The following is a 21,483-nucleotide window of genomic DNA, read 5'->3' as shown; positions in this document are numbered from 1 at the left end:
TTACACTACTCTGCATGTGGCTCGAAACTTTCTTTTCACAACTAGATTTAAAAATCTGGTCCGCATTTTTACACCCATGGTCTGACGTGCTCAATATTTACTAACAGCTTTATATTGTAGCAGGGTTTTGTGCATCTACATGAATAACATAATATCACGAATAAGTTCAACTCAGTAGCAGAGTTGTTATTTTAGTAGTTTCTCAACCTCGTTCCTGGGACCTCTTTTCGCTTTTTTGATATCGGCAACGGCTATCAAGCAAACTACATGATTTTTCTTTTATAAGAATGTGCTTTATAAGAATATCAGGATTTTAGGTTAAAAACAACAGGTCTTTTGCTTAGAACGATAGAAAATTAAGAATAACATGGTCCACTACATATAAAATGTTTAGAGAGTTATTAATTACTAAGAACTCGATCTTTTTCATGGATGGAAGCCGGTGTATGTCATTTATTCAAAAACGCAATTATTAAAATCCAGCCTCCTCAATCAATATTGTGATCCAGAATTGCGTCCAGGAATTTTTGAGTTTATTAAAAAAAAAGTGCTTAAAACAGAGGAGAAGATTTCGGAGGAAAAAAGAGAAGTGTTTTGACTGAGAAGAGAAGCGTTTAGTAAGAAGAGAAGGGGGAAATAGAACACCACGTTCCATTCGGAGTGTGCAGCTATACGGAGTACGGCTTCGTATAGGCATGCGTTTACGGAGTATAACTTCGCATAGCGACATGTTTACTCCGTATAGACAGTAATATATAGTACAAAAAGCTGCGAGAATATAATGCCGACACTGGTTTGGCTAGACATTAGCGAATGCAGCAAAAGCGTCGAAGTTTAAAGTAAGCATTCTAATTAAAAGTTTACTCTGGGCTATTCCAGTTTAGAAAATCGTACCTAAAACATGCAAATAATTTGTGTAAGAATAAAAAAGTCTAAAATATGAGACACACATGCAGAGTACCCATTATTATTATTAGAACTGTCAACTGTCACACTTCGTATAGCATACTTTGTATAATGAAGCATGTCACACTTCGTATGGCATACTCCGTATAGAACACTCAGTATGACATAGTCCGCATGGCATACTCCGTGTGGCATACTCCGTGTGGCACACTCCGTGTGGCATACTCTGTATGGCGTACACCTTATGGCACATTCTGCATACTCCGCATAGCAAATTCTGCATAACATACTCTCGGTATCTCACAATCTGTATTCCTTAATCCGTTTGCTGCAATCAAACTAATGTTTCCACACTTCGTATAGCTACAATATAATTCGTATTTTTACGATGGATAAAAAAGTAGGAAAACAATGTGCTTGTCTTTGTAACTTGTTTTTTATGGTGATTATTTTTTATTTTATTTTTTTTGGAAATAGTTTCAAACAGTCATATATAGCAATATTTCACTGTATAGCTGAACCAAACTCCGTATAGCAGCTATACGGAGCATCACTCCGTATAGAAGCCACACTCCGTACGTAACAACCACACACTTAGTACGATACACATACTCTGAATGGAACATTTAAAGTCAAAGTCCGGACGCAAAAATTAAATATGGCGGTGCTGACTGTGGAGATCGGGCATGTGATTTTGATGGGACTTGGAAACTCAAGATACAAAGATTTTAATAATGTTAGGAAAGAAACTTTCAAGTCAAAGATAAAAGTATTTTGTGTAATGTGAGGGTGAGCTAGAGGAACGTGTAGTGTAGCTACTTTTGTGAAAAATTAACATCCTTCGAGTTTTTATCAGCACTTGATGCTTAAAATAACTTTTATTTGCCTAGCTAGCTATATATAAAAGCTTATGGTACAGTTTCGCCTCATTTCTAGAGAAAAGTTTTTGAACTGCCCTGTTGTGGCTTATTTTGAAGATTAAACATTGCCTGATACAGACAATTCAAAATAAAGTTAGCTAGATAGCTAGGATCTTAAAGGCGCGTAATCACCCTGTAGGCAACTTTTTTTGAGGTACCTATTTTATAGTAAAAATTGAAAGATATACATGAGAAAACATCCTGAAAATTTTATTGAAAACTGACAACCAGAACATGTTCAAATGTTTCATAAACAGTCAGGGATAACCACAAATTAGGCTATAATAGTCTAATTAGTTTACGATAGCCTATTTAGGCGATTTATCTCTCCTAATTAGGCTATAAACATGGTTTTTGCTGCCTATCGCTGTTCTGTTGCATAATCGCAATGATTTTATTAGCTAAAAACATTCTATAGAACCCCCTTTTGATGGTCCAAATATAGTATAAAATATATATATATATATATATAAAATAGTTTGTTTTGATTAAGAACGCATGTACTGTGATACGGCTTCTTCTCTGTTTTACGGCCAAGGTTGCTTCTGAAAAAAGGCTAAATCTCCCACGTGCATATTTTCAACATGGTGGCGCATAGCCTAAATAGACTATTTCTAGACTAATTAGCCGATCCGAAGACTTTTGACGTATAATTTTTAGTCCCGTGAAGCAAACTATAAAAAATTTTGCTCGAACGAACATAATGTAATGAGCAACAAAGCTCCGAAAGAAGATGGCGCGACTAGACGTTGTTTTCGAGATAATCATAAAAGAAGATAGCAAATCGCCTAAATAGGAGATACTTGCCTAAATAGTCTATGAAAAATCTCCTAACTAAGCTACCAGCCTAATTTGCGGTTATCCCTGACTGATAAAAATAGCAAACTCATCTCAATTTCTCTTAGCCTACAGAACCGCCATTACATTTCATCATGCGATAATAAACGCACGGCAAAATCGATCACATGGTTGCTGGATTAATTCCATTACAGAAAAAATAATGAATGAGGGAGAGTATCCGTAGCTGTGTTTCCATCGTAATGCTTATGCTTTATAAATGTATCCACAAAGTTACGAACATGATAAATCAGATAAATCAGTTGAAGTTTCTGTGTTATTCTTTATTATTTAAACGTTTTAACTTTTTTCTTCTTAAATTTTAACGTTTTAACTGAAACCAGACTTCTTTGCAACACTGACCACTTCTTGTTGTTGTTTCTGAAGACAGCTTTGCCTCGCTAGCTGTCTTACTTTCTGATTATTTTCCTTTGTTCAAACAGTTAGTTGTTTCCTTACGGAGACATTATCAGATCTAGACAAAATATCTAAATTTTCAGAATTTCCCCTTTCATGCTCTAAATTTAATTATCTCCATAGTGCTGCAACTATCTTCAACTATCACAATGACCATTCTCCCCCATTGGGTAATTTGGCTTATAATATGCAGTAATCCCTGTTAGGCTAATGAAAAAAGAAAGAGCGTGATAAGCATTAGTTATCATAATTAATAATAACGAGGCAATGCTGTGATATCTTCTTTCTGTTTTGTGGCACACAAGGCCTCAACCCCCAGTGCTAGAGTAACCTATTATTTGTTACCAGGCTACTCAGTTATAATGCGCGACTGAAGGATGTTAATAATGATAGCAATATGAACAGAGAAACGATGTTCACTGTTGTACAGTTTAATGATTATAGTTTATAGTTTTTAAAGAAAAAAGGAAATCATTTTCAAAAATTGACCAACTGAGTCACATTTTCAACCCGAGCGGACACTAACCGTGTGTAACCCCTAATCGTGTGATTTACAATACGTTTACAATGAAAAATTTTTAGTAAATATATTCGCAATATATTTTTAGTAAATATATTTGTAAAGTACAAACTTAACAGGTAAATTTGGTAAATATGGTAGATCAGACACTTATTAATAAGGCTAAGGATATGTTGTTATAGCAATCCCATGTTGCCAGTAAACAGAGAAAGTTAGCAAGAAAAGTGAAGTCACATTAGAGATGTGAATTTAATTTTTCCTGCAATTTCGGTATATAAATATATACACCCAGTGTTTGCAGGATAGATAGATAGATAGACAGACAGACAGATAGATAGGGAGACAGACAGGGAGACAGACAGACAGATAGATGTGCATATTTTATATGGCTAGCCTCACAAATATCGAGGGATATACCCTGTCTATTATTTCCAGGAGGGGCCATGGCTTAGATGGAGAGTCCTAGAGTATTTAATGCTCTTTTTGAGCTACGCAGACCCAATTAGGGCCCGCGCTTTACTAGACAACTCCTGGCAACATCCAACGGCCCACACCATGTGCCATCTCCCCAATTTCCCTCACATGGCTTGGGTTAACCCGGGGCTATGGTAACATTCACTCGCCCATGTTGAATCGCCGTCAAGAGGAATTGAACCCTGGTCTCCAGCACAGAGTACGAGGGCAATAACCACTAATCTACGGCGCCACAAAGGATATATAAAGACTTAAAAAAGTGGGAATCAAACTACTGATTTGCTTTGTAAAGGAAATATACAAGACCATTGTGTACTGTTAAGTGACAATATAAATCTTCTGAGATATATAGAATTTATTTTGTTAGTACTAAAAAAATTGTCTGTTTTGTGTTTTGCTATATGATTGTGTAAGCTATTATATAAACAACGTTTGTAGGCTGTGGAAATGGTGCATAAGCTGCATAGTCAGTGTTTTGTAAAAGATCTTGCAAAAGTTGCCTTGTTTATACTGCAATATTACTAGGGATAATTGAAGATTTTTAAGTCACTGACTAATGTCTAAAATGCCTTTGATTTGTTCTGTTGGTGCCAATGGGTAACCATACAGTTTTGAGAAAATGTATGGATGGTGAAAATGGTGTCTACCTAGAGGATAGGAACACTCCATTGTAAAGTCCCTGAGTATATATTTTTCATTAAAAATAGTGAAGATTTTATGGTGTTAAATACTCCCTAACATAAAATTCTAAATAAAGGGAAGAACTAAAATAAATATTATCTAAAATTGCGGATAATATACTTGTTATGCCCTCCCTCACAGAGACTGTTAAAAGACAATTTCACACTTTTTTTTGGTTCTGAAATATCTATTATAATAATAGGAGAATATGCTGTGTCTGGCCGTCAAATGATCAGCAGAGTGTAGGTGTTCGTTTTACCTTGTTCGTTTTCTTTTGATGTAACTGGAAAAGTTGAGAAAATTTAATAACGTTACAGCACAACATAGATATATTTTAGACTAATGTCAATAGTATTTTCAAAGCCATTACATTACACTTCTATGTTGAGGCTAAATAACCGAAACAGATGAAATAACTGACATCATCTCCTGTTTGAGTAACTAGAAACCACCTGCAACTAAGCTGATAAGTTCCTCAAAGTTGAATCAACTCACTCGTTTAGGGGTTGATAGTATAATCAAAAAAGCTTTAAAACCCCAATAACTCTGTAACCCTTTATCAAAAAATATGATCCTATACTTTTCCTTAATCAGTATTTCCAGCTCTATGCAATAAAAGCAACTGTCAAACTAATTTCTTAAAAAAAATTTGTGTCACATTGGTGGGTCTTTAAATTAAAATGACAGATTTTTCCATTGTTTTTCTAAGTTAGTGGATTTGTCTGCGGGCTTTATCGACTAGTTTGAGTATAGTGCATTTTTATTCTCATAATATTGATTAAATGTTATTAAGACATTAATCATTCATCTCAGATATGTATACAAAACACTCATATACTATGAACAAATTTTGAAATATCTATAGATATGATATTTTTCTAGAATATACCTAAGACATTGGTAACCGTAAAAGAAGGATAACCAATTGTAGATACCATGGTACTCTACATTTGTAATCCAGAAATTTGCTTACCTTTGAGACTGTTAGCAGTAAAAAATGATAAAAAAAACCAGGAATAATCTAATTTTCTAATGTTATTAATCTGCACCCCAAAAAAGTCATCGTCACTGTCTATCAACTATGAAAGTAATGTTTTTTAATTCTATTTTGGTTTCAGTTTATTAGTAAAGACTCATAACATTATCTTCTAATTCTGCACATAAAAAGAATGGAAAACCTTTAAAAATTTTCAGATAATCTTTTTTTCATTGTGCTTTTCCTGGTTGAAATCATATTTTATCTATTGTCACTTGGTCTGTGCATTAGTCCTTTTTATGAAATTAAAATATTTGGTTTATGCATCAACATAAAATTGTTTCTTAAGCCTTTTAAGCCGCATTCACATCTACATGTAATTTTACGTAAGGGCTTACGGAAAATTTTTCGTAAGAAATCTCTCCTTACACGAGGTTTTGGTCACATGTTATGTAGACTTTCGTTTACATATACGTAAATCTCTTACGTAACTCACATAAATTTTGTTTTAATTTATTAAGCATGGCAGCGATCATCAAATATCACTTTTATTAACTGCTCTTGTTTTAAGACGGAGATGGTGTCAAAAAAAAGCAAAAAAACATGTAGCAACAGAATGACCTACCATCTTTTAAATGAAGTGTATTCGCAACTGCTTTCCAGGCATTCTTGTTAATGTTCTCTCTGTAAAAATCGGCATTGCTCTTTTCGAAAAGAAAAGCCTATATATTTATAAACGACAGTCGAGAACTCTTTCTCCTTATACAAAAACATTTTGAATATACTTTGTTTTTGCTTTGATTGAAGATTTTAAATTTTAGACATTCGAATATAGAATCGAATGTTATTGCGCAATTTTTTCTTTTTTTTGGCTTACATACAGTTTCTTACGAACAAAAATTTTTGTTCATAAGAAAATCTACGTAAGCACTTACAAAACACTGTAAGTATATACATACTTTTTGTTAAACATGCCACATGTACGTAAATATTTTCTTCAACCTAAGGGAATGAATAAACACTGCCCAGTCCAAAAGCCCTTATGTAAAAATTTACGTACATGTGAATGCTGTTTTATAAAATTTATTTCGCAATTACTTAGGATCAAAGCAGCAAAAAATAGAAAAGTATGGAATTTTTAAGGTATATTTCTCTTTCTATTTATAGGTTAATAATGGGTGATGTACCAAACCTATTTCATTTGTTACGGCCAGCCTGTGTAGCAGTTGCGAAAGACCCATCAACAAGCAACCTTAAGTATGCATTGGAAGCTATAAAAAATCATGTAACATGCAAAATTAGTGACAGTGCATTGTTGCAATATGTTACTTTCCCCTTTAAATTAACTCTAGAAAAGAAAGTGTTGAGAGAGGAGCAAAAAATTTTGTGTTGTAAATGCTTACAGTTGGCTTATAGCAGCTGTTCAAGTTCGGTACTGAATAAAGAATTGCTGTTATGGAATTTAAATATTTTTTCATTGACTTTTTTTTCAATTCATGGAGAAACAAAGGAGCAAGTGCTATCTGAGGAAATCAAGCTGGCTGTTGTCGAGCTACTCATAACAACATTCTCCAATGTTAACATTACAGATTTAGAACTACTTTATGATGAGAATCAATTACCTTTAGTAGGTCATGTAATTTCTATTCTTTTAAATCTTGTTGAAAACGAGAAAGATCAGAAGCTACAACTTGCTTCACTTTGTAGTTTAAAATTGGTTTGTGGTGAACATGTCACATCAGAAAAATCTAAAAAAGTTGGACATTTTTTGTCTTCATTTTTACCTGGAATAGCAATGATGTTCAATAGACTTTTTACAAAGAACCAGCTGCAACAAGTTATTATAAAAGCAATAAGTACTTTTTCCCAGGTTATTTGCTTGACATTAAATGACAATATGAATCCGTGTGACACATCACAAAGTCTGGAAAGCATTTTAAATCCTTGTAAACCAGATTGTGTTGAATGTGAAAATGATGGTGGAAATTTGGAGAAATCTTTAAAAGTGAACGTAACAAAAGAATGGATACAGAAAACTGTTAAAAATTTGGATGTTGTTTTTGGAAATATCCTTCCTTTGTTGACATGTAACAGCAATGTAAAAGTAAGACTGGCACTACTAGATTTTCTTGAAAGTATGTTAACTTGCTGTATGCAGACATTGTCGTGTTCTGCTTCAGAATTTCTGGATGCTGTAGTTAAGTTGACCAGTGATTCTTATGATAATGTGAAGTGTCAAAGTGAAAAGGTTCTACAGATGGCTACAAGAAAATTTCAAAATCAAGGTATGAAATTTCTATGCAGATCGTAAGTTCGGAGATCGTCAGCAAAAAATTAAGAAGCCTAGGATGAGCAAATGGATGTCATTAATCAATTCACCTTATAATATCTATGCATTGATAAAGTTTGAATGCGTATCCCTTCACAGGTCTAAAATTGCAGATGACACAAAATGTCAACATTTGCTATTACTTAAATATTACATCATAATTCATAAGCATAATTAAATCTGAAATTCTTTAAATGTGAATATCTTGAAAACGAAAAAAGCTTTTTAAAAAAGTTAAAAAGACTTGGTAACCAACTTTTTAAGTTCTGTAACATAAGCCCAGCATCATTTTATACCTTGGGTTCCCTTTTAACCCTACTCAGGTCAGGGGAGAAGGAGGCTTTTTAGCCCACTTCCTAATTTTTTGTAATACATTCTAAAGCATTTCCATTTTAGGGTTGAATTTTATCATTTTTAATTACAGAATCGTCAAAAAAAAATTTAGTATGACGTCACATCTTTTGTTATGTTCACTTATAAAAATATAAACATATCATAGCGACCTTTTGCGTTGCATTAGGTAGAATTAAGCTGAAGAGTCTTTTGGATGAAAAGTTGTATGCTCAGTTCTTATCGTTGCCAAGGATAATGAACAGTGCCAATGAAGATGTCAAGCTTGCGAAGTTGCAAATCTTAAAAGGTTATTTAAATTTCTATGGAGATGTACTGGCTGATGTTTTGAACTCTTACAATCATTTGAAAACCTTTTTGAAGGCTATACTTCAGGTAACAATTTACTGGATTTTTCTATAAAACCTTAAGTCTAGGAATACCAGACACTGCGAAATGCTGGTAACACATTTGCGTTGTTTGATTTACGGACGTTTGTTGTTGTTGTTGTTGTTTCTTCTTTAAATTTAGCATTTAATCCTTACTGACGTCACGGTCATTTACGGCAGGAAAAAAAGTGTGCGCATGCGCCATTATTTGTTATCAAATTTTCTGCCGCAAGCGATTCATAATGGCCACCATCGCACGTGCTTCTAATTTCCCTTAAAAACAAATGTTTTTTGAGCCTCTGCGGTAGAGATCATCCCCTAAAAGGATTTTATTTTAGTAGAGCAGGCCTTGGACTATACAAAAACTCTAGATTCGACTACCCGAACACTTTCACTTTTGTTGGGAGGAGACAGAAAGAATAGCAATGTTTTGATTATAAAATTTTATAAGTTGGTGGAAAATGAAGATATTTGCTTTCCAACGCAAAGTCATGCTTTAAGACATGTTTTTCCTGAAAGCTGATAGCCTGTTTTATCAAAAAAAACCAGTGGTTTGTGGCTGCCACTTTTTTTCTGAAAGAAATTGCTCCTCGGAAATGACCTTTCCGAGACTTCATAAATCGGTAAATATCATTATTTTAAATGAGAATTGCGCACTCAATAAGATAAATGTAAGCAATAAACCAGTGTTAGATGTGAAAAATGTTGCTTGTGGCTACCCCCTAACTTTTCAGTCAGGGTAAACACTTAATTAGGCGACGGTAGGCTAATTAGGGCATACCACCTATTTACGCGACTCATTGTAGCCTAGTTAGACCATATGTAACCTAGTTAAGACATTGCAATATTCAATGGCTTTTCACACATTCCTAAGAAAAAATAGCAAAAACACTTTGTTCAGAATGGATAGTGTATGCAACCATGATTCCAAAATTGTCACTCGTGCCTTGATATGCTCGCGCAAGTAAGAATTATGTTAAAATGAAATATTACATGTCGCCTATTTAGGTGACGATAGTAAAATACGCAATAATTTAATGAAGATATTCTTTCACAAAAAACGCAAAAAAAAAAATTGTTTTTTTTTAAGATGGATGTGGTAACAATTTGTTTTGTAACGTTTCTTTTTTATTTATCCTGTTTTAGCAACGTTAAAATCTTAGTCAAACAATACCACATTTTCATCCCCCATATTTCTTTTCCTGTGGCGTAAATGGCTGAAATCCATTATTTAAAACAACAAATATTGCCACACAAGGTTTGGGCCATAAGTTGCCAATGCGCAATGCAAATAACACGATAATTGGTCAAAATTGTCTGCGATTTGATTCACATAAAAATTGTAGTGCGAAACGCAATGATTTCGACGTATTTACAACAGAAAGTTTTCGTTCGCCTAGTTAAACTACGGTTAGCGTAATTAAACTACATCATGTCGCCTAACTAAATGACTCGCCTAATTAGGTCATGTCGTCTAATTAGGTGTTTACCCTGACTGTTTCACAGTCACCCAAAAGGGGTTAGGGTTTATTAATAGTTCTGCTAAAAATAATTTTTCATAGCGAAGGTTTGTTTGTTAATGAAAAATCTCATACAAAAAGAAATCGATAATATTTTTCTATAATATGTATATAATTAACAAAACAACAAGTAACACTAAACCAGAGATGCTCCTGTGCATTTATTTGGACAGCATATCTGTTCGTACCCTGGAAAAAATTTTTGACTTATATAATTGAGGCTTATGCCGAGTTTGTGGTGTCTGATAAATCATGAAAAATTTATGTTTATCTCGCCGGAAAAAAGTCAGGGGTTTCACAGGAATATGTTAAACATTAACTCACATGTCTGTACATTTTTATGCACACTTTGCTATCATTTTACATGCCTCAGGTTTTTTTAAAAGATAAGAGCTTTTTGTAGGCCCCGCCATCTGCTCAATCATTGTTTTCCAAACCTAGAATCACCCAGAACCAGCTGGAATCAGTCAGAATGACCCCTAGGTCATTCTGACTGATTCCAGACCAAATTAACACGAACAGTCACTTGAAAAAAATATAAACAACTAGGAAAAAACGCTGGTGTAAATAGTGCGTTAATAATTGGCTCCGTATCGAACGTGTATAACATAGACTTTAAAGGGAAAGACTCATGTTAGGTAGAAGACCTTCCAAGCCAACATTAAGAAATTGAAAAGGAGGACATTTAGTAAGAAGTTGGGAATTATGAAACTTTTTTTGTACAAAAAAATACATTTTATAATTGAGACTTGAAATAGAAACTTTTTGTTTTCGGGAAGTCGGCTGTACGAGGTTTGTACCCGGGGTCCATTGAACGTTGACGGCTGGTCTGTTAAATTATTAAATTATAAAATATTGAAAACGATTGCCACACATTGGACATGCATGCGTTTTCGTGGTTTTGGGTGGTTCTGGGTGATTCTGGTAGCTTATATTGTATTTTCTGTTTTTTCACATTTTAGGGCACCAGTCCCAAATTGTTCTATGATACAAAACATGTTGGCACGATTTCATTAAAGTAATTTTGACCCAATAATTCACAATTTCAAGCGTCATTCAAACGTGATTTGCATGTGAAGATTTGTTGACAGAAGCGGTTAAAAAAATGATGGAACAATGATGAAACAGAAGATCTTGCTGATTTGCTCGATTACCACTTTTTGTTGGATGCGTTTGAAATAAGAATATATTCGTGAAATCCAGATTATGAATTGAAATAAAAAATACTTGTAATAGCCTAATTTGTAAAGTATTTTTATATAATTCAGATTGACTTTCGTGGTGAAAAATCTCACAATTAGGGAATGGTCTAGGCTGAAATGTCTGTGTAAATGGTTAGCTTTTTCGTTTAACATATATATAGCTATATAACTGTAAATTTTTTTCATTTGCAATCATTTGCTAGTCTAACAACAACAACAATAATGATGTGTTTCTAGCCCAGAATATCACAAAAACCTATTATTAGTGGATTATTTCCATTGGGGTCCACTGAGTCTGAGTGAAGCTAGCTTTCTCACATTTACGTTTAGTTTTAGCAGGCTTCTAGATAGAGAAAACTAATCAAGACCAACCTTAGAGCTAGCTAAGGTTACAGATCAGATGAATTATTTTTTTTTCCTTTTAAAATTTAATTTTAGTAGTATAATATCGGTTGTTCTTTGTTTATTAGCGTCTATTTTACATTTCTAATAGTTGTCAACCATTTTTTTTTTGTGAAAACGAAAGTGAAATGTATGGTGTAGAAAAGCTCAAAATTTTAGTAGTAAAAAAAGTGGCAGCTACTACCTAATACGATAGAACGCTCGATAAGGGATACATGCAAACAGGAAAAGTAATTTTTAGGCAAAACCTTGCGTCAGAATGTTGTACAAGAGTGTTCCTGTACTGGTAAATTGTGAACTAGCCATCCGGGCTTTTGTGGACCTTGCCGTCTGTTTAGGCTGCCCCGGGTAGCAACCAAAGGCGAAATAGTAGTCTATGGTCATCCTTCTTTAGTTTTAAAAGAAAAAAATGTTAAATTTTCTTTTATTGGGCAACTAAAACAAGATAATAGAGAGTGAGGTCAATATCGATGACGTCATAATCTTATGCCGTAGGCGCTTTTTTAAAAAAAATTTTTGGCGCATGCGCACACTTTTTTTCCTTAAAATCGCGGTTTTGAATGACCGTGACGTATAGTCAGGACGGAAAAATGGTTTCATTTTAGATATTGATTTTTCCATTACTTCATTCCGTATATGTGCTTTGGGAAAAAAATGTACTCTGTACTCTGTTAAATTGGTAGATGCAATGATGTGGAAATAATTGCATCTGTTCAAAATAGCTTCTGATTCTCACTTGTAGGTTTTAAAATTGGATCACTCTAACATTAATCTTGTTGAAGAAAAAACTGATATAAAGAAACTTGCCATTGACGTCAGTGAAACTTCCATCAATCATAAAATAAATAGAAAGCACTTCAAACTGTTCAATAACATCAAGATCCTTACTACAATAAAAGATATAATACGTTTGCTTGCACGCCATGGAGATGTCTATGTACTTTCCGATTATCTTTTGGAGGAGTGTCGAGTAGGTTCTATATACAGAGCAGAAGTAATCTTAGTGCTTAACGAGCTTATTCTTAGCTGCAAAGGTAACAGGGGTAAGTAAGTTTCTTTGGATTCTTTGGCAATCTTCTTTGACTTGGTATATATAGTGTTATGTGACTGTAACACTGTGTATATGACTATAAATGTTTAATAGCGATCAGTAAATTTGGTTATGAGTTACATAAAAGGGCTACGAAAAGTCCAGGAGATGAAGCAGAAGAACTAAATATGACAGAGGTAGATAAAAGTGTTAATTAAGGAAAAATTCAATATGGGATTATTATTAGTCGCATGCGATTTTTCTTTTGTACAACTTTATATAGAAATATTTCATGCGCGTTATGAGAGTCTGCCTGCACCTTAGAGAAAGTAAATCTCCTGAATGTTTTAGAATGATGTGAAAATTGAAAATATGACAACCGTGGTTTTGTTTTAGAACTGGACCTTTCATCTATCAGTGAGATGCTCGTAGAAGCATACCTGGAAGATAACCTCTGGAAGTTACCAGTTACAAACAAACACTTATCATACAGAAGAAACAGTCCTGCCAATCCCTTCCCAACACTGTCCTATGAAGACGATAATGACTTGGCAATGAATTCTACATATTCTTCAATATCTTTTGAAACCCTTCACAACAATATACAAATTATCTGTTTGCTATTAGAGGGGATTGGTGTATGTGCAGAAGTGTTGGGGACGAATTTTAATGTCTTGTTGATTAATACGTTATACCCTGTCTTAGAGAAGATTGGGAGCATCAACGCGGCTGTAAGTGAGACAGCAATGGAAACTTTAACTGATATTGTTACATTTTGTAATTACGAGAATATTTCAGATTTGATACTCATAAATGCAGACTATTTGATTAACTCAGTCACGATGCAGTTTCGGCACTTGGTTCATGGTTCAGCAGCACCTGCTGTTCTCTGCGTTGTTTTGCGGTTTTGTAGCAAGGACATGATGGTGATCGTAGCAGATGCAGTTGGAGATGTATTTAGAGTTTTAGATGATTACCAAGATGAAGTAGCTGAAGAAATGCTGAATGTGTTAAAATGTTTTGCGATCGCTGTTAATAAGTGGTATACCAATGACTTCGGCTCTGCTCATAACAATGAATGTATGAAAAAACCAGGAACATTGGACTCTAAGGTAAAACGATTTGTTTTATAAAATCAATTTGTTCTTCAAATTATTTAACTTCTGATGGAAAATTGTAGTCGCCATAGTTATCTTGGATGTCTTGCGCGTTATCGTATTGAAAACTGGCAATTATAAATGAAGCATGAAGGCCGTGTAAATTTTAAAGGCGGGCGGAATATTTACGCTTAAAAATTACACACATTTATTTCGCTAGTTCTTTTTGTATTAGTTAGTAGGGGGGGGATTTAAATCGAAAGCAAAATAACATGAGGGCGATTAACAAGTTGCTTTTAATAAAAAAGAAAATAATTATGGTTGCGATTCTTTTTATAAATACCTTCATACAGAATTAATAAACGTTTACATCATTAATGAATAGTGACTTGTTTTCTTGTTTAAATATTTAAACATGTACTCGAAACCATCACAAGTATTAGATTTATTTTTTGTCAAAATTCTTTAATCCTTATTACTGCTACTGGTGGTTAAGGTCCAAAAAATATTGTAGCAATTTTTCCCAGGTCACTTTTAAGGCTATTTTCCACTTCAAGAAAAATTTCCGCAGAACGGAACGGGAAGGAACATTAAAACTACTGAGCATGCGTACTTAAAATGTTCACATCCGGTGGATGGAGAACTTTCTTGAACGTTTCGTACCAGAGAAAGTAGAATCGAGTTCAATTTTTACTTTGCGTTCTATGCACAAAAGCATGTAAAAAATTATTTAGCAAAATCGGATTATTTTAGTTCGTGAGAATTACGCAAAGTGTGTTTACTTTCTATATTGAAATATGCGCAATTGGGAAATTTTCTTGAAGTGAAAAACGGCCTTTATTCGCCGCCATGTTTTCTTATATCAGATATCTGTGCGAAAGGAGAAAAATGTTAAGAAACTTTTTCTTTTTAATCACCAAGCGTTTATTTTAGGTGCGCTTGTGATTATGTAATGTTCTTTTAATTCACCACTGAGATTGAAAAATTTAAGCATAAATAAACCGTCTGTCTGAAAATTACGCTTATGACTTAATATAAGCGTTATTTAATTTTGCCGATTTACCATAACCACAATTGCTCGCGAAGGGCTGCATGGGAGGGTAAGACGCGTATCGGATTGCGGACGCGTATTGGTGCATTGACGTATAACCGCTGTTCGGCACTGACGCGGTTCATCAGGGTGCGGGGTTAATTGTCCTGTCGTTATCCTTTTTTTTGGGGGGGGTGAAGGGGCGCAGGGGGCACGTGTGACTAGACTTATGGGTTAAAGGGGAAAGTTATAGAAATACGGACTAAAGTTTGGAAAAATGGGACACCGCTTGGCACTGGAGCCGTCTATGCGAATACAGGGGTGTTTGTTCTGTCGTTTTATCTTTTTGTGGGAACGAGGGGGCGCGCGGGGCACGCGTGACTTCTATCATAGGTTGGAGGGGCAAGTTAGAGTATCATTTCTTTTTTCGTCACAATTTAGCCTAAATAGAAATTGGGTTGCACTGGGTTGGAATGAGCGTGTTGCTGAAAGTTAAAAACACATACACTTATTTACCTACAGGCACTATTTCCGCAACTTTTAAACTATAAATATCTGTGCGAAAGGAGAAAAATGTTAAGAAACTTTTTCTTTTTAATCACCAAGCGTTTATTTTAGGTGCGCTTGTGATTATGTAATGTTCTTTTAATTCACCAATGAGATTGAAAAATTTAAGCATAAATAAACCGTCTGTCTGAAAATTACGCGAATGAAATACAGCCTGTTTAGTGAAAATATATCTATTATCTTATACAAAGCCGAGGGCATTGTATTTCACAGGGTAACATCAAAATCGGTCAGCGTCCGTTTTATTACCTGACTGCATCTTATCTTAAGATGAATATTCTTTTGTTAACCAAAAAACAACAAAGCTACATTTAAGTTGCTATTTCCAGGTCACCAAGGAAGAAAATAATGCATGTTCGATTTTGATACTGTTCTAAGTAAAGATCGTTCGATTTTAAACTGTTGTAAGTACACAAAACAGATTCGAATCATTGTTAAGTGAATTAAAACAAAAAGATAGTTTTAGATGTGAAAATATGTTTTTTATTTGTTTACGTTTTCAAGTTTTATGTTGCCATTTTAATAATAGCTTTCCAAACTGGCCAGTACCTGTTTAATACAAAGCCTTGTTTTAATAAGCCGTAAACCAATGTGTACCGCCTTTTTTTCAAGAGTTGGTAGCTTGTGCTTTGCTTAATTTGGACATTTACTCAGTTCTCAGGCCAAAATAAGTATGCGATAGCTACACAAACACAAAAAATTCCATAAATGCAAAATCAACTTTCCTTATATTCAAGTTTGAGTATCTACAATTAGATCCCGTGAAAGTTCCATAAAAACGGGTAATTCTGTTTTAAACATCTAAAATCCGTCAGTATTGCCGTATCTTATTAAGATGTGAAACCTCTTTAATAATACATGCTAATGTTCTAATGTCCTTGCAGCGTGTTTCCCTCATCTTAGAAAGAAAATATTACAAGTATTTACAACGACAATGTATCAATAAAAGATTTCTTCGAAGAGTATTGCAGACTGTCTTTGCTAGCTGCAGGAGATGTGAGTGACAGTGAAGATGAGAGTGACAATGAATATCCTGGTGTTGAAGATAATGGTGGAGTTCAAGAAAATGAAGAAGAAGAAAAGCCGAAGGAGACACCGCTTCATTATCAAGTGGTTGTTAAAGTACGTAGGTGATTAAAATAGTTTTAAGTTTTTTTTGTAATGGCGCCCATTACAGAGTTTTAATTAATCCATATGATGATGTGTACTTTCTGAAATCTGCATTCCTCATTCCAGATGGTAGAGAGCTGGCAAAAAAATAAAATAAAAATGTTTGCATTTTTTCACTTTACCAAATCCTTCCATGTCACTGATCATAGCTAATAATTTTTGGTATCTTTGGTATCTATTAAATCGTCCAATCGAACCAATGTTATGTCTTTTAGTCTCAATTTTTTTTTTTTTTTTTTTTGTTCTGTTTTTACGACGAACCATTAAAATCATTACATAGCGTAATTGGTTTAAGCTTGTGGAACTACAATCGTGGATAATAAAACACCTAGAAAATATTAATACTCTCTCCACTTGGCCGTTATCCCGCCTTTTCCCTTGCCAATGTTGGTTTTACGCAGTGCAAATTATTTCAATCACAGCGACATTTTTCTGGCATCCTCAGACAACGTTAAAGTCATTGATAGGGATTTTTAGTAGGCGTTTCATTACTTTGTTGCTGTAGCTGGACATACTGCATATCGGAAAATCATGTAATTACTGAGAGCAAAAAAAGTCTATCGTTGTTGCTAACATAAAAGTACAAAATGTTTTATTCGTAAAGTAAATCTCGCTAACTCGCACCCTGGATAAAAGACTGATTTTCAATTCCCTTAAATTCTCTTTATTAGGCTAAAGTCATTCGCTTTAGTCGCAGCACTTATAAGGTAGACCATTCGATTGCGTCAGATGTCTAGAACTTTGTTGTTTCGAAATTTTTCTATTAAGATGACTAAGGTTGTTTTGAGATTAAATCAGACGAAGAACATTCGACATATTAATGCACATGAGATTTTTTTAAGTGGTTTTTTTACATGATTATTATCGATATGTTGGACGTTACACTTACTGAGTCATTTGGTAAATCGGACACTTTTCCCACTCACCTAAGAGTCCCGGTTAACGGGAGTCTACTGTATTTAACTACCTTGCAAAACTAATTCTTCGTGCGGTATAATATTTATTGTTGGAATAGGTGGATACTTTCAAAGATTGCCTATTTTAAGGCGATGTACACATTGAATAATTATTTTTTTCAAAAATGTTGCTCATTTGAAGCAACTGCACTGCTCGCCCTAATCGTAACGATGAGCGAAATTCACTCGGCCTTTCAGAGTTTTCTTAATATGTCGTGTCTTTCGTGTGTAGTCCCTAAAGAAATGTGTTACATACATTGCTGCGGTTAACGATAGTATCAAATTGAAGACACTTGATGTCATCGTACAGGGAGTTACGGCGTTACGCCAGAGAGAAGATGATTTGTTACCCGCCCTTCATGAGTTATGGCCAGCTATCATTCGAAGAATGAAGGATACAGATCAGGTAGTTCTCATTACGGGCCTTTTTTTCCCTTATCTTTTTTAAAATTCCGCTCACATAAATTGAAATATTATCTCTGCATGAAACATGATACGGTACCTTCTAACTTTACTTTTGCAGGTTATTGTGCTAAAAACTTTAGAAGCAATTAATGTTATGGTCAAGTACTCTGGTGACTTTCTGCGTAAGAGAATGACAACAGAATTTCTTCCATCTGCAGTTAATTTCTTAGATATTAATAGTAAGATCTTTACGAAGGACAGATCAAAGTTTACGCAGTTACATCGAGTTCAGCAAAAGCTGTTGTCTTATCTTGGTGATATTGTGCCCACACTTGAAGTATCGAAAGAAGTATTTTGCGATGTTGCTACTGTTTGCGCGCGTTACATCAACTGTCGTTTGCACGAAGCCATACAAGAGGTATGTTACCGGTTTATAAATGCAGTAATTGTATACTCTACTACTGCGATTTGGCTTCAATGCGAATTTCCGATCAGTTTCACGATATAATTTAGTTAATATTTTTTTACGAGGGTATGACACGATATTTAAGAAAAAAGTCTTTGTACGCAGTGAAGCGAATACCAATATTGAAGGTTTTCTAAAACTAAATATAATTATGTGCAAGGAATAAAGGTTGATCGATTAAAATGAAGACTTCATTTCAATGATTCTTGCATTAACTAACTTCGACAAGAATCACATTCTATTTTTTTGGCTTTAGAAGAAGGTATGTATACGCTACCTAAACAGTTTTTGTTTCGTTTTTGTACAGGTGGCATTGCAAACGCTGCGCAAATTTTACTGCTACCGACCAGCTGTTATTTGGATCCTTCTTCAATCACTACAAAATACTGAAGATCTCACACCACCACACCATTCATTCAAATGTATTAAACTGTCAAACCGTGCATTGACGAGGAATGAATATACTGATAATATTGTGAAACTGACCGATTCCACAATACAATAGCTGAGTTAAAAGATTTTTCTTATTTTGTTTTGTTTTTGTTTTGTTTTCTGCTCACTTATCATTTCTTCTACAAAAGATATTGGGCTAAAGTTATAGGTGCTTTTAACCATTAACTTGAATTAAAATATTAAAAAAATTAGTAAAAAGAATTTTATTTCGACAGAGCTGTTGCCTAGAAGAAATGCTGATTATTTCATTTAAACGTGATGTTTAGTTGACATTTTGTCCAACTGACTTGTTTTACGCTTTCTGAATTCTTAATCAGTTCCTTTTCGCAGCAAATCTAGAAATTTAAAAATGCTTTTTCAACCATTGGACTTCTTAAGCATTTAAATTCTGAAGCGCTGTGCCCACGGTGCGATTTTTCATGCGCATGCGAATGCGATTTTGTTGCATTCCAGGCCCGAGCAAAAATACACCGTGACACCAGCAATAATCTCTTTTTATGCACTGCAGCAAAATCGACATAAAAACTTGTTGCAACATTTTTTTTAGTACTGCATGCATCATGAAGCAGAAATTTTAAAATGCTACACGTGGCGCATAGGTTACAGTATCTTTTATTATCATTATAATAAAAGATACTGTAACCTATGCCCGCAGAATTTCATACAGAATAGAAATAAAGAAAGGCAGGTAAAGAGAAACACAGGTGAAAATATTTTTGCTATATTTTCTAACATAGATCTGAATGTCTTTATCAAATCTAAAAATTTTCACCAATCAGTTAGTTAGCGGATTGCCAACTCTCTCTCTTTTTTGCTTATTTATCCAATGAAATTGCAGAAGGCATCATATACTATGTTATGTTCTATAAAATATATATCTAGAATTCATCTGTTCTAACAGGCGTATTAAATTTGCCATACAATTCTCCCTTTTCTCAGAGGTTTTAAGTATTGTTGCATGTATTTTGCTGCTTTTTTCCAACAAACGTGACATTGCATGCGCATGAAAAAATTGGCACCATGGACCCAGCCTTTAACTTGCATCACGTTTATTCATATAATAGCAATCAAGCTATATTGTGAAAATTCCGTCTAAATGTTGAAAAGGTAAAGGGGACTTTCTACTCTCTTTTTATGGTAAAGAGAACAATGAATTTAAAGAAAGAAACTTTCGCGAATAGCCTGTTTAAAATTTTCCCGTAAAATATTTTCGCGAATGATCATTTAATGGATTTACCCCCAGAAGTAAATTTTGTGATAGCACAGGTGTTGATTATTATTGTTCGAGATAGCCTTAAAATAGTGTGTAAAAGTTACCATAAAATGCCAGCAATGATAAATAACCACATCACTTTGAATTGATTTTTAAATTGTTTATTAACAATCATAGCACGAAATTTTAAACGATAAGGATGATCCCACCCGCCACCTGTCGGAAAAATAGAAAACCAAACAAAGAAAAAAATTGAGATAGGATTCCTTCTTATCTACTTAATTTATCACAAAACTTCTCGTAAGCTTTGGAAGCGAGAAATAAAAATTGTAAATGTGAAAAGATTCGAGGTATACTGAAACCATTCCGCGTATGGTATACTAAAATATATTTCGCGGGTATTTACTTATCGCAAATAGGGCCTGAATTCGCAAGCCTGAAATTGTACTACACACGAAAAAAATATATTTTGCATTGGAACTGTGCAAATTTTGTCTTTAAATATTTATGTATATTTATATACGCAGCAATGATTGGCGTGCAAAAATCTCCAGAAAAGAAAACTCTGCATCTTATAAATTGCTAGATCTAGAATTTTTAGTAATCTGTTTGCATTGGTAATTTGTAGGATTATATTTTTCCAAAAAATAAGTACGAAAGCTAGTCTTATGTATGATATCTATGTGTTATGTTTAAATTTCTGTTTGTGCACTTGTATAAAAACTGTATAAATGCTTCTTTATTGACGTCAAAAAAACTGTCCAAAGACTCGAATTTCACATATATAGAACGGACATTGGCACTCCTCAATACGATCTGCGCGTGTGAAGTAGTCGAACCTCTGACATAGTTGGCTATTCTTCATGATGTCTCTTGAGTCGGACACGTGAATAGATAAATCCAATGCTGTATGTGACGATGGTATGTACCCGTAGATCAATAAGCGAGTGATCAATGTTCTTTTTGACAAGTCCAATTGTATATAGCGGTTTTTTGTTGACAATCGCGTACACTTCTATTTTCAGTTTGACCCAGGTTTCCATCAACTGATTTGTTTGTATCGTAATTGGTCCAAAAATTTGTGAGAGCCGTCTTTAATGAAAATACTAAAAAGTCAATACAGAATTTTTTTGCGACGTGTTATATAAACTCTTGATTTTAGGTATTTGCCTATACAAATTTCTCAGTCAAAC

General features: G+C 34.1%; 1 protein-coding gene and 1 long non-coding RNA gene across 4 annotated transcripts; both read left to right on the top strand.

Annotated features, from left to right (window-relative positions):
* The first annotated feature begins 1,180 nt into the window (after positions 1-1,180).
* On the top strand, positions 1,181-19,151 carry LOC130613358 (TELO2-interacting protein 1 homolog). 3 transcript variants are annotated; one of them, XM_057434717.1, is made up of 9 exons: positions 1,563-1,642; positions 6,899-8,016; positions 8,581-8,786; positions 12,646-12,946; positions 13,330-14,045; positions 16,531-16,749; positions 17,986-18,159; positions 18,277-18,576; positions 18,932-19,151. In XM_057434717.1, coding segments are annotated over exons 1-9 (3,234 nt in total). In that variant the 5' UTR covers positions 1,563-1,640; the 3' UTR covers positions 19,130-19,151. The 3 variants fall into 3 exon arrangements, with proteins under 3 accessions (XP_057290701.1, XP_057290699.1, XP_057290700.1); XM_057434716.1 differs by having other exon boundaries at positions 1,480-8,016; XM_057434718.1 differs by lacking the exons at positions 18,277-18,576; positions 18,932-19,151 and having other exon boundaries at positions 1,181-8,016; positions 16,531-16,757; positions 17,986-18,123.
* LOC130613359 (uncharacterized) lies at positions 8,794-12,001 on the top strand. The gene is made up of 2 exons (XR_008975656.1): positions 8,794-9,402; positions 11,262-12,001. It is a non-coding gene; the product is annotated as an uncharacterized LOC130613359 (long non-coding RNA).
* Positions 19,152-21,483: the final 2,332 nt, after the last annotated feature.

This window comes from Hydractinia symbiolongicarpus, chromosome 10 (genome assembly GCF_029227915.1).
Source record: "Hydractinia symbiolongicarpus strain clone_291-10 chromosome 10, HSymV2.1, whole genome shotgun sequence".
Taxonomy (NCBI): Eukaryota; Metazoa; Cnidaria; class Hydrozoa; order Anthoathecata; family Hydractiniidae; genus Hydractinia; species Hydractinia symbiolongicarpus.
This window is presented reverse-complemented; position numbering and strand designations above follow the sequence as displayed.